We start from the raw sequence: 12311 nt of genomic DNA, 5'->3' as shown, positions 1-12311 counted from the left end.
GCCTCCCAGAGTGCTAGGATTACAGGCGTGAGCCACCGCGCCCGGCCCTCCTCACTTCTTTTTAAAATTATAACAGCTAACAAGTATTGAGGACTTGCTCAGTCTGCTACTATTTTCAGCAATATGCTTACAGCGTGAGATATTTCCAAATGAAAAGATGAGGCTTAAAAACTTGAAGTCTTTTCCCCAGGAACAAGCCAGTACCTGAATTTCAAGTCAATCCTGATGACACCCAAACGGTTTCTCCTAATTGCCGTATTTTATGTAGCTTTTTCATGTGTACTCTGTTCTTCTTCTTCTCATGGTTCTTGCTATTCTTGCAGAATGGTATCTTGTGTTAATTAATCACAGTGGATATGTAAGAAATGTATTAATATCTTAAGTTCATTTTATATTATTCTGTTTTGTTGGACACTTCTGTTATTTAGCTTTCTTATCTATTGCTTTTTCTAGCACAGCCCTGTTCAATAGTGATGTCATAAGAGGCACAATATGAGCCATATACATAATTTAAAATTTTCTAGTAATTACGTTAAAAATGTCAAAAAAGAAACAAGTAAAATTAATTTTAGGAACATTTTTATTTCATTCAATGTATTCAAAATATTCTCATTTAAAGAGGTATTCGATATAAACCTATTATTTAGGTATTTAGTCTTCTTTTTTCACACTAAGTCTGAAATTTTCTGTGTATTTTACACTTTTAGCATCTCTTAATTTGGACTTACCTCATTCAAGTACTCGAGTAGCCTCATGTGGTGTGGGGCTACCCTATTGACCAGCATGAGTCTAGCAAAGACAAAGTCAGGCTATTATGATAGGAATGAATGTTTTCAGTGCAGTGATTCCCAAAATATTTTTGGAACTTTATTCCACTGGAAGATCTGAAATTATGCATTCTCTTGCCCAAACAATGTGTCTGTGTGTGTGTATATGTAAAAAAATGAAAACTTTCAGGTAGTTCGTGGAATCACAGAAGCATATTCATAGCTTCCCTAGAAACTAAGAACCCTTGTCCTTCCTAGTATTTTACTCTTTAATAGTATAATAGCTAAAGGTTTGAGAAAGATTTTTTTTTTATATGTAAGTTAAGGAGATATTCTTCTGTTCCAAATTCACTAAGAATAATGGTCAAGAATGGACGTTAAAACTTCTTAAATGCCCTTTTTATCTTTAACATGATCATATGTTCACTGCTTTCTTATTTGTTAATATCTGCTTCATACTTGTTTTATCTCTCATGCTCTTCTTAAATTTTAAGAGTTTTTTTTTTAACATTTTCATATTGCACACATGCATTATTCCTGCCCTACCATTTAAAATATTCCTCATTTTCTTTCAGTGGAAATCTTGGGAAAGTAGTGTTAGATAAATGCAAGCGCCTCTCCACTTTATTTTCTATCCTGTAGGTTATAAATTTTTACTAGAAATAAAATTTCCAAAAACTCATTCACTATCGTATTAAAACCTAACTGTGTTCTACTTGTATTTCTTTTTCATAGTATCATGAAATTGCATTAGTAGACTCAGAGATAGAAGATATTGGAGAAGCACCATATGAAAGTGTTCGTAAGTAAATTTACTGTGAAAGGATGGCAAGGGTTTTCTGTCCGTGGGTGTTCATTACAGCATCACTTGTTGCAACAAAATGCTGGTAACAACATCAATGTTAATCAGTAAGGGTCTGTTTGGATAAATGATGATTTGAGCCTTGTAAGACTCAGCTATTAAAAGGCACTATCTTTTGTTCCCCTGCCTTGCCTCTGGTCTCTGGGCCCCGAGCCTTTCAGAGGCTCCCCAGGATGATGGGCTGCTGTTTCCTGTGGCTCATCTGGATAGCAGCTTCCTATTTAATCCTTCTTCATCTTCCAAAAGCTTGTGAAAATAATTTCTTCCTTGATGACCCATGCTCTTGGTTTCCTTTGCAGTTAACAATTTCATGCCTTCCCTGGATAATCGGTATGTGTGTGTGTGTGTGTGTGTGTGTGTGTGTGTGTGTGTGTGTGTGTGCCTTCATTCTCTGGAGGGAGCAGAGGTAAACAGCCAAGCTCAGTGAGCTATCTTGCACTAAAAGTCCATCATTAAAATGTAGGTAAATTCAGAGATGGTAAATCTGTCAGTTTGCAATGTTTATTTGCATAATTCACAGTAGAAACTTTACTCACTGGTCATACTGCACTGGATGGATCTTGAATGTGATTCTAATGCATGTGAATTGCACTCAAACCACCAGTGCTTACCTACTCATTTTTTTTTTTTTTTGCCTTTTGATTAAAAATTGTGAATGTTTCCCTGCATGCAAATATAGGAACTGCAGTTTGATTCTAAGTAGAAACTTTTTGGTAGTTGAAATGCTGTAATAAGATACACAGCTATCAATGGTCAAGACTTATGTATCTATTTGCCAGATCCTCCGTTTATCCTGACTTTGAGCCAAGAAAATAAAACAATGTGTTCTTTTTCCTAGACGAACCATGTGGTATTGCTGTTATCAAACCTAATGCTGTAATTAATAGAAAAGTTCTAGACATTAAAGAAAAAGTAAGTAATATTTCCCCAAAATGATTTAAATTAATTGCAAAAATAACAACCCCTTAATTGTCAATTTGGAGACAAGCTTATCATTTAGACTGAAATAGAACATAGTGCACTTCTGGTGCTACATACGTCTAAAGGCTTTGAGTATTTTATGTCTTTAGGAAGGTTTGATCTACTCATGCATCCTTTGAGTAACCCTGCTCTACCAACCTCCCACATAAATTGTAAAAATTATAGTTTTTATATTGGATTGTAACAAATGCTCTTCTTGTTTAATTATGTGTCATGTGATCTTGTTACACTCACATTAACTTGCTTTATTCCCTGTATGTTGTTACAAATGTATGGTATTTTCAATACATGATAGCTTAAGAATGCATTTAATATTTTGCTTTAGAGCTAAAATAAACCTGTTTTTTTTTTTTAAGTAGAGGAAAATTACATTCTAATTCAGAGGTCAGCAACCTCTCCTCTAAAGGGTCAGATGGGAACAATTTCTAGGTTTGCTCACATACGGTCTCTGACAACTACTTAACTCTGACATCATACCAAGACAGCAGCAACAAACAATATGTAAATGAATGGGTGTGGCTGCTCCAATATATTTTATTTATAAAAGCAAGTAGTTGGCCAGGTTTTGAGTGCAAGCTGTGGTTTGCTGAGCCCTGAACAATGACTTTGTGTTTAAACAATAAAATTATATTGAAATTTGAAAGAATGTTGTATGTGCGATAGAGGAGATCACATAGGGTACTATATCTCTTGATGAACTTCCCATTATGCATTCATTCTTCAGCTGTAGCAGCATTAGCATTTATTAAACTACAATAAAATAGTCAGTCCACAGGTTATAGGACATTTACTATCTCTTCCAATTATATGTTGATTTAATTAATATTACTCTCCAAGGATAGCTCTTTTCTACCCTAGATTCTGGTGTCCATGTGGAGGTTGAGAGGGGCACCAGACTGTACCCCATTCATTCCCTTATATATTGCTTATACTTTATGTAGTGTTTCAAAGATAAAATCATATACCAATAGCTTACTGTTTCTTATTAAAGTATGCTTTAATAGCCACGATGGTGAAAGTTTTCAAAATTACATAGTTCTTTGAGTTGAGGCAATACTATTAATCATCAGTTCATCTTATTTTTTTGTTCTAGCATAATAAACAACATTTCAGAGACATAATGAATATCTACTAAATACCTCACCTCTCTGGAATTCAGTTAAAGGCTACATAACAGGACAGAAAAAAATGACTGTTTTGAATAAAAAGAAAATGAGCACACTGCGTTTTTAAACTATAATAAAAGAGAAGTTATCAAGCTTAAATGTTGCTTGGATTTTATTTTCTGTTGTCAGACACTATGTAACTTAATAAAGACATGATTTGGATTTTCAAAAGTTGTTCAAATTGGAATGTCAGTCAGGAGAGTTGTTTAATATCAGCAGTTGTTCAATATCGACAAAGCCAATGAAACCAATAGAGCATTTGCTTTCATTGTTGAAGCAGAATGTACTTGATGCTGGATGCTTCCAGATCAAATGGAGCTCACATTATTGGTATCATTTAATATAATTATTGCCTCGCTTTGAACCCAGCTTCCGCTTTTATTTAATTGTTCAGTAGTATCTCATTGGGCTTGTCACATTTGCCTCAAAACTTCTCTGTTACATTTTATTACACTTGAGCTGCATGCAAACTGAATTTTGTGATTAAATTAAATTTTCATTAAAACAAAGAAAGCATGGTTAAATCTTAAATTCTATCCTTCCTAACAATCTGTGCATATTTGTTGCTTTAAGAGTAAGTTGTACTGGATTATGAGTTATAGCATTCACAAATTGAAAGCCTAAAAAAAAATTAAAGCAATTTTGAAAATAGATGATTAAAAAAATACTTGGAAATTTATGTCTTTATGAATGATTAAGAAAACTATGATATTTTTCCTTGGAATTAAGTTAGTTTTTTTCACATTTTGAAGCAATTCACTTTTACAGAAATATTTCAGAGTCTCTGGTTCAAGTCTTGAAAAACTCATATCTAGGGGGTCATGAAAAGTATCTTCTTTGTGTATTTTTGAGCCACCTAAAACCTAGTGCCACATGGATTTTGCTGAGCTTTTCACGTGAAATGCGTCCAAAGCTGGGTGGTTGGTTAAGCCCGGGAAGCAAACATCCTTAACTTGTTTTGCATGTGTTCCCACAACGCATCTGGATTTCACCCTACTCTCTAATCAAAGATTACCAGAGCAGGATTTGTCATAGAAGCAGAGGATAAGAGAATTCTCACTGAGGATCAAGTTATTGACTTCTACAGTAGCATGGCAGACCAGGTAAGAAAGTTACAAATGAAAAAAGTCACTGTGTACTCAAATACAGTGGATTTCTATAACCTTTGTCCCTACAGAAAAGCAAATGAGTCAGTCTGGTCAACTAAAATAAGCTCCAGGTGTCCTCGTTGGTGTCTGTATCATGGTGATGCCCAAGTTGGTGGCTCTGAAGAAATCACCAGTAGAAATAGTGGCCACCAAGCAAAACTGGAGGATCACATTGTATTTTGTTGGAATGGAAACCTCTTTATGTCATGTCCTCCAGGACTTTGCATCATCTTCTGGAAATGAATATCCAGTGCTATCCTATAGATTTTTCTCGGGGGTCAAAGGCTTCTTGTCATCATCTTCACAAAACTGTTGTAATCCTTTCTTTGCCTAAGGGCCTTTCTCTCAGGCTTTTCTTTTTTTAATTGTCTTTTGTCTGGGGGAATACAACAAAGGAAGTGCTATGTATTGGAAAGTGTACTGTCCTGGGGATCAGGAGACCTAGCTTCTGGAAATGCACTGTCCAATATGGTGCCACTAGACAAGTGGCCATTTGAATTTAAATTCATTAAAATTAAATAGCGTTAAAAATTCAGAGTTTCAGTTGTATTAGTCACATTTCAAGTGCTCAGTAGCCACATCTGTTATTAGCCACTAGTCAGAGAGCACAGAGGAGCATGGTTACGGTCACAGAAAGGTCTACTAGACAGACTTTGTAGAACTAGCTGCAACACTCAAACCATCTCTTCTGGCCCCAGCTTCCACACATGTGAAAGGAAAGGGTTAGACAAGCTACATCAGCATCAACTGTGAACTTTTGAGAAAATCCAATTCCTGAGCCCCACCTCAAACTTACTAAATTAGAAACTCCGAGATTGGGCTCTAGAAATCTGTGTTAACAAGCCCTCCAGATGATGTGGACGCATCCTAAAGTTTGACAATTGTTGTTAGACTACCTTTAAGATCAATTCCTTCTAGCTCTGAGTTTCTATTCCTCAAAAATGTGTTTGTTAACAGGAGGCTTGTAAGGATAACGTTCCCTTGCCCAATGACCATGAAGCAAAAGGTTTCACTTGACCTGGGAAATAGCCACCCTTTTTGTCCATCCATTTCAGGAGACTGAAGTACACTGTTTATCATTTTATTTTGTAGCCTGACTTTGAAGAGTTCATTTCTTTTATGACAACCGGCCTGAGCTGTGTTCTAGTTATATATCAAGGAAGTGAACAAATGCCTGTCTTGGAAGAAACTGAAGCTGAGCCTGAAACGGAACTTAAAGAGCCTACTGAGGATCAACCTGATGTCAAAGCTGAGGTCACACCTGTAGTGACGATGAAGCAAGACAGGTAACTCCAGACTAGGGATTGCATCAGTCACAGTGTGTTATTAGGTGATGACCTGTAATGTCTAAATATCTCAAATCCTATGGACAAGTGTTTTTATGTGGAAGCCACAAGTATTTCTTCCAGTCAACCTAAAATACTGTATGTTCAGAAAAGCTGAGATTTCCCTGAAAGTTTATGTCATGAGCATTAGAAGGGGAAGAATTTCCCCTGCTTGTGTTTCTAAAGCTGAGCACAGTAGTCTGGCCTGGTGGCCTGGGCCTTAGGAGGCATCCGGGAACCATGCACATTCCCTCCCCAGCCAGGTCCCTCCCATCTCTCCACCTTCCCCTTCCACTTCCCTGTGCCCTAGAGACATCAGGCCTGCACTTTTACTTAGGGCAGTTAATGGTTGTAAGTTGCTGAGAACAAAATGGTTGTACGTTTTTGTTAATGGATTTTCAAATATTCGAAAACAAACATAAGTAATTTGCAGAATGTTGGTTTTGTGTGCTGCCATTTGTGCCTTTTATTCCTCTGAAGACCCAGAGAATCCAGAGTTGAGCACAACAGTTGTCAAGGCTGTGTCTGAGAGAAAGTGGAGAGAGCAGGAACATACTCAGAGTGTCTGAGTCTTGAGCTTTCATGGGATGTGTCTCCCTCTGCTTGGAAGTCCATCTCCATCGTATTTCCTGGCTGGGAATCTCCAGGACTTTCCTTGTTGTCTTATTAATGAATTGCAGTGGCTTCTCTTGAGTGGCTACATCTGTTGGTTTTTAGCAGTCTTAGGTAGTGGGAGATCCTCATGTCATTCCTTGCAAGTTTAACACAGGATAGAGGGACTCCTAAGGTAAATCAACTGCTGAAAAAGGGCTTTGTAAACAGGACTAGTTACTTTCAGGGTTTTAAAGGGAAATGATAAGCAATGGTTAGAGGGAAGGTTTGGATGGGATGTGTTGGGCTTAAAAAGATACCTGATTTGTACCAGAATTTTTGAGCCATTCAAAAAAAATGTATGTTCTGTGAAACACTCATTAATGTAACTAGTGTAAGATAAGTCATTATTCCCTTGGGCCATTTGGGCTGTTGTTTAGGTGGTAAATCTCCATCATATCCACCTTTGAGAAGCTATTGTCTCCAGTTGTTCAATACCCACATAACAGCACGAACAATGTAGGTGTTTCACTTGGCAGGGTCGGGGTGGAATGAGCGTGCAAACCTTGCTTTGGCAAAGTCTGCAGTGTTTTCTTCCTAAACTTGGAGTTCCCACTTGCCTTTGGTCAGTGCTTGCCCCAAACGATGGCCACAAGCAGGCAGCATGGGGTGACGTGGAGCTTGCTCTTTTCCCAGCTCTTGTTCTGGAGGGAGGGCCCAGGGCCCAGGGAGGTGCTGTCACCTCCATTTGACATCTTTTAAGTAGATCCAGAAACTGAAGGATTAAGGACAAAACTCTCATGAGTAATTTATTCATTTATTCGCTTTTACTTTTTATTGCCTCCTCACCCTCCTCTCTGGGTGGTGGTGGATGGAGGGTGAGGCAGAAGTGAAGTTAAAAGCGGAGCAATTAGACTGGGATTGATCGGTGACCCCTCCCATGGGTAAGAGATGTGTCCAGGGCAGCAGAGCCCAGGGCTTTGTCGGGCTGGTTACGTCTGCAGAGACACTCACAGCTCGTGAATCACGTGGCCAGGGGAGACTTTCTCCATGCCAATGATGGCTCACCTGCTCCACTGGCTGGCTGGGAGGAGGGGGGAAGATCTTGGAAAACAGGGGTACAAGCACCCACATTTTTCATTCACATTCCAGATTCCTTTCTGATGACTTTTTATCATATTATTTATATTATCTGTTTACTTATCTGTCTTCTTAATCAGCCTATGCATTAAGAAGTCAAAGGCCAATGTCATTTATCTTTGCTTTCTAGTCTTTCCACAGATCAAGAAGGTGTGGTTGTGTTAGCTACATTGCCCAGAGTCACACGAGTAGTTACTGGCAGAGTCTTCACTCACTCATTCACTCATTCTGTTCTGCAGAGATTTCATCCATCTAATATTTATTAAAGTCTCACAGTGTGCTAAGTCCTGGGAATAATGAAAGACACAATGTAGAAGGCAACATTTAAGAAGATGTAGTAACCAAATGATAAATCATGCCCACACCAACATAAAAGCTAAGTACATAAGGATGAAAGTATTAGAAAAATAAGGAGATAGCTGGGCATCGTGGTGCACACTTGTAGTTCTAGCCACTCAGGAGACCGAGGCAAGAGGATTGCTTGAGCCCAGGAGTTTGAGGTTGCAGTGAGCTACAGTGACACCATTGCACTCTACCCAGGGTGACAGAGGGACACTGACTCTGTCTCAAAATAAAAGAAAAAGAAAAAGAAGATGAAGTGGATAAAAATATCTGCTAGCAAACAAAAATAAGCAAGGATATAGAGGAATGGGAGATAAATATTCAATAAGTAATATATAATAAATGATCAATAATGTAGGAAATATAAATATATATACCACCTAACATATTACAAATAAATTTTATCCATTCACAAAGAAGACCTTATCGACATTTTTGAAATTAAAATTTTACCACATATATTTGCTGGTTACAATCCAAATATTTGGAAATAAACAATAAAAAGGTTACAAAAATATCTATTTGAAAATATGAAATATGCATGTAAATAACCCTTAGTCCAAAGACAAAAATAAAAGGAAAAATAGAAACTATCTGGAAAGCTCTACATAGAGGAAAGAAATTTTTTTTTTTTTTATTTCAGCAAATTATGGGTGTACATATGTTTAGGTTACGTGTGTTGCCCTTGGTTCCCCCCCCCCCACCGAAGTCCGTGTTTCTAATATGTTTTTTTTCTTAAAAACATAGCATATTTTCTCTTGGTGTTTGTTTATCCTTTCATAAAGTCAAGTATAGATGACATCATGTAACTGATATTTGGAGTGGGTTCAATAAAATGTTGAATTAAGTATCATATTCTTGTATATAATAGCATAGATTATATACAAATTCTAATTGTATTGTATCTAATAGATAGATACAACTTAGTCTTTACATGAAATTCAACTTTTATTTGCTTTATTAAACTTCATGTAAATTGTGAACATATCAATTTTAATGTGTTGGCATGGTCATTAAACTTCAGTTTATAATAATCTTAAATTATGTTTTGGATTTCAGAACTTTACAAGAATATCTGGAAAGACAACATATATCTCAGTTTTGTGATCTTGAAGAAGATGTAATTAGGGTGACTAAGTTCATTGATATCTTCTTCCCTGATTTTAAAAAAATGAAAGACATGAAATTACAAAAAACACTGGCATTACTTCGGCCAGATCTCTTTCATGAAAGGAAAGGTAGGAAATAAAGCACAAATGGTTTAAGTATTTTGTAGACAGGATTTGAATTAACCCTAGTACAATTACTTTTAAAGACATTGTTCAAAATTTAACATTGAAGAAAAAGCACCTTGAGTAAGAAATTTAGTTAATATTAATTTACTAATTTCTCAAAAAATAATGAATAAAACATTTTTATAGTTCAAGAGTTTACGAGACATTTTCTAACCCATGAATTTGTTAGAGAAGATTTTAATATTACAGGAATTATTATATAATAATGATTGGAAATTTTCATGTCTGAAATGCCTCAATTCAAAACTTGGGTCACCTTAATTGATAGTGTGACTTGAACAAGTTATTTTAACAAGTCTATTTCTTCATCTGTAAAATTCAGATTATAATAACATGAGAAAATATAAATAAAGTACCTGGCACTTCAAGAGCTAGTTATTTTTAACCTCATCCCATATTCTCATAGCAGAGTAAATATGGCAGAGTAAGAGAAATCATAGTACTATTATTTCTTTTTTTATACCTAATGTATGGCAACACAATTGGTATTTGTATGTTGACCTTTTATTCTCTGACTTGCTGAACTTAGTTCTAAGAGCTTTAATAAAGTTTCCTTGGAAATTTCTATGTAAACCAAGGTTTCTTAGCCTTTGACCTGCTTACATTTTAGGCCAGATAATTCTTTGTTGAGGGTTGGGGGCCTGTGTCATGTGCACGGTAAAATGCTTAGCAGCATCCTTGGCCTCTACTCATTTAGTGCCACTGTCATAACCCCCACTTCCCAGTTGTGACAACCAAAAATATCTCCAGACATTGTCAAATGGACAATCATTGATGTAAACAGTAATGTCATCTGCAAAGTGAGATACTTTTATTGCTTTCTTTCCGTCTGTATGCCTTTTATTTCTTTGGCTTGCCTCATTGAACTAGCTAGCACCTCTTGTATGATGTTGAATAGGAGTATTAAGAGGAGACATTCTTGTAGTTTATCAGTTTTTGCCTCGCATATTTGATGTTCTTTTGTTAGGTGTATATATATTATGGATTGTCATGTCTTGGAGAATTGACCCCTTATCACATTATGTAATGTCCCTCTTTGGCTCTGTCCCTCTTTCCTTGTTCTGATTGATGTAGCCACTCAGTTTTCTTTTGATTAGTGTTAACATGTATGTTGTTTTCTATCCATTTAATTTTAATCTATCTATGTCTTTATATTTAAAGCAGGTTTCTTATAGACAACATATGGTTGGGTCTTTTTATTCTACTCTGATAATCTCCTTTAAGTAGCATATTAAGACCATTCACATTTAAAGTGATGATAGATATTGTTGGATTAATATGTACCATGTTTGTAACTGTTTTTTTTTTTTTTTTCTTGAGACAGAGTCTCGCTTTGTTGCCCGGGCTAGAGTGAGTGCCATGGTGTCAGCCTAGCTCACAGCAACCTCAAACTCCTGGGCTCAAGCAATCCTCCTGCCTCAGCCTCCCGAGTAGCTGGGACTACAGGCATGCGCCACCATGCCCGGCTAATTTTTTCTCTCTCTATATATTTTTAGTTGTCCAGATAATTTCTTTCTATTTTTTAATAGAGACGGGGTCTCGCTCTTGCTCAGGCTGGTCTCGAACTCCTGACCTTGAGCAATCCACCCGCCTCGGCCTCCCACAGTGCTAGGATTACAGGCTTGAGCCACCACGCCCGGCCTATAACGGGTTTTATTTATTGCAATACTTTTTGGTGTTAACAGAAAAGAAGCCAAACTCTATTAAATAATTGTAAGAGTTTTATTGTGAGCTGAATATGTGTGACCATGGCCCAGAGAGCTATGCCCAAGAAGCCTTGAGCAAGTGGTCTCACCATAGTTGAGTTACAGTTTGGTTTTATACATTTTAGGGAGACAGGAATTTCATGTAAAATCATAAATCAATACATGGAAGGTGTACATTGGTTTAGTCTGGAAAAAGCAGGACATCTCAGGGGGATGTAGGGGATTGCAGGTTATATAGGTGGGTTTAAAGAGTCTTCAATTTGTAATTGGTTAAAGAAATGAACCTCTGTCTAAAGGCTTGGAATGTTTTAAGTTAAGATAAGGAAGTCTGTTAATCAGAGATATGATTACAGACATACACTACACGTATATCCAGACTCAAGTGATCTGTTAAGTAAATTGATGACCTGCAGATTTGGTTTAACCTTTGTCTTACATGGCCTTAGGCTTGGTAGTAATTTTGTATCTTATTGTTACAAAGGAAAATAAACAAAAAACAAAAAAACTCCAAAAGGGACAGGGAATAACTAGGCATGTCTGACTTCCCTTCTCCTCATGGCTGGCAAGTCAGCTTCACGGTTGTGTGTTTTTTTTGGGGGGGGAGGGGTTCCTCTTGGCTAAAGGGGTCGATTCAATCAGCTTGGAGTCTTGAGATTTTATTTTAGTTCGCACTGCTTAGTGTTTTTTGAGCCTCTTGGATCTGTGGTTTGGTATCTGTCATTAGTTTTGAAAAATTCTCAGCCATTATAATTCCACCTATTTCTTCTGCTTCTTTCTCTCTTTCTTCTTCTGGTATCATCGCTATGTATGTGTTACACTTTGTAATTGTTCTAGAGTTCTTAGATAGTCTTCTCTGTTTTTTTTTTTTTTTTTTCATTCTTTTTCCTAAGCTCTCAGATTTCTGTTAATACATCTTCAGTCTCACTGATTTTTTTTCTTGACTGCATTAAAACTACTGATAAGCCCTTTAAAAACATTATTTATTTCT

General features: G+C 36.7%; 1 protein-coding gene across 1 annotated transcript in view; it reads left to right on the top strand.

Annotated features, from left to right (window-relative positions):
- The window catches only part of NME8 (NME/NM23 family member 8), a 47866-nt gene that overhangs the window by 7325 nt on the left and 28230 nt on the right, over positions 1-12311 (top strand). The window contains exons 5-9 of the mRNA XM_012638748.1: positions 1503-1569; positions 2468-2541; positions 4787-4879; positions 6017-6210; positions 9382-9560. Coding sequence (XP_012494202.1) covers positions 1503-1569; positions 2468-2541; positions 4787-4879; positions 6017-6210; positions 9382-9560 — 607 coding nt within the window. The remainder of the gene's footprint in view (positions 1-1502; positions 1570-2467; positions 2542-4786; positions 4880-6016; positions 6211-9381; positions 9561-12311) is intronic.

This window comes from Propithecus coquereli, unplaced genomic scaffold, assembly GCF_000956105.1.
Source record: "Propithecus coquereli isolate 6110/MARCELLA unplaced genomic scaffold, Pcoq_1.0 Scaffold134, whole genome shotgun sequence".
Lineage (NCBI taxonomy): Eukaryota > Metazoa > Chordata > Mammalia > Primates > Indriidae > Propithecus > Propithecus coquereli.
This window is presented reverse-complemented; position numbering and strand designations above follow the sequence as displayed.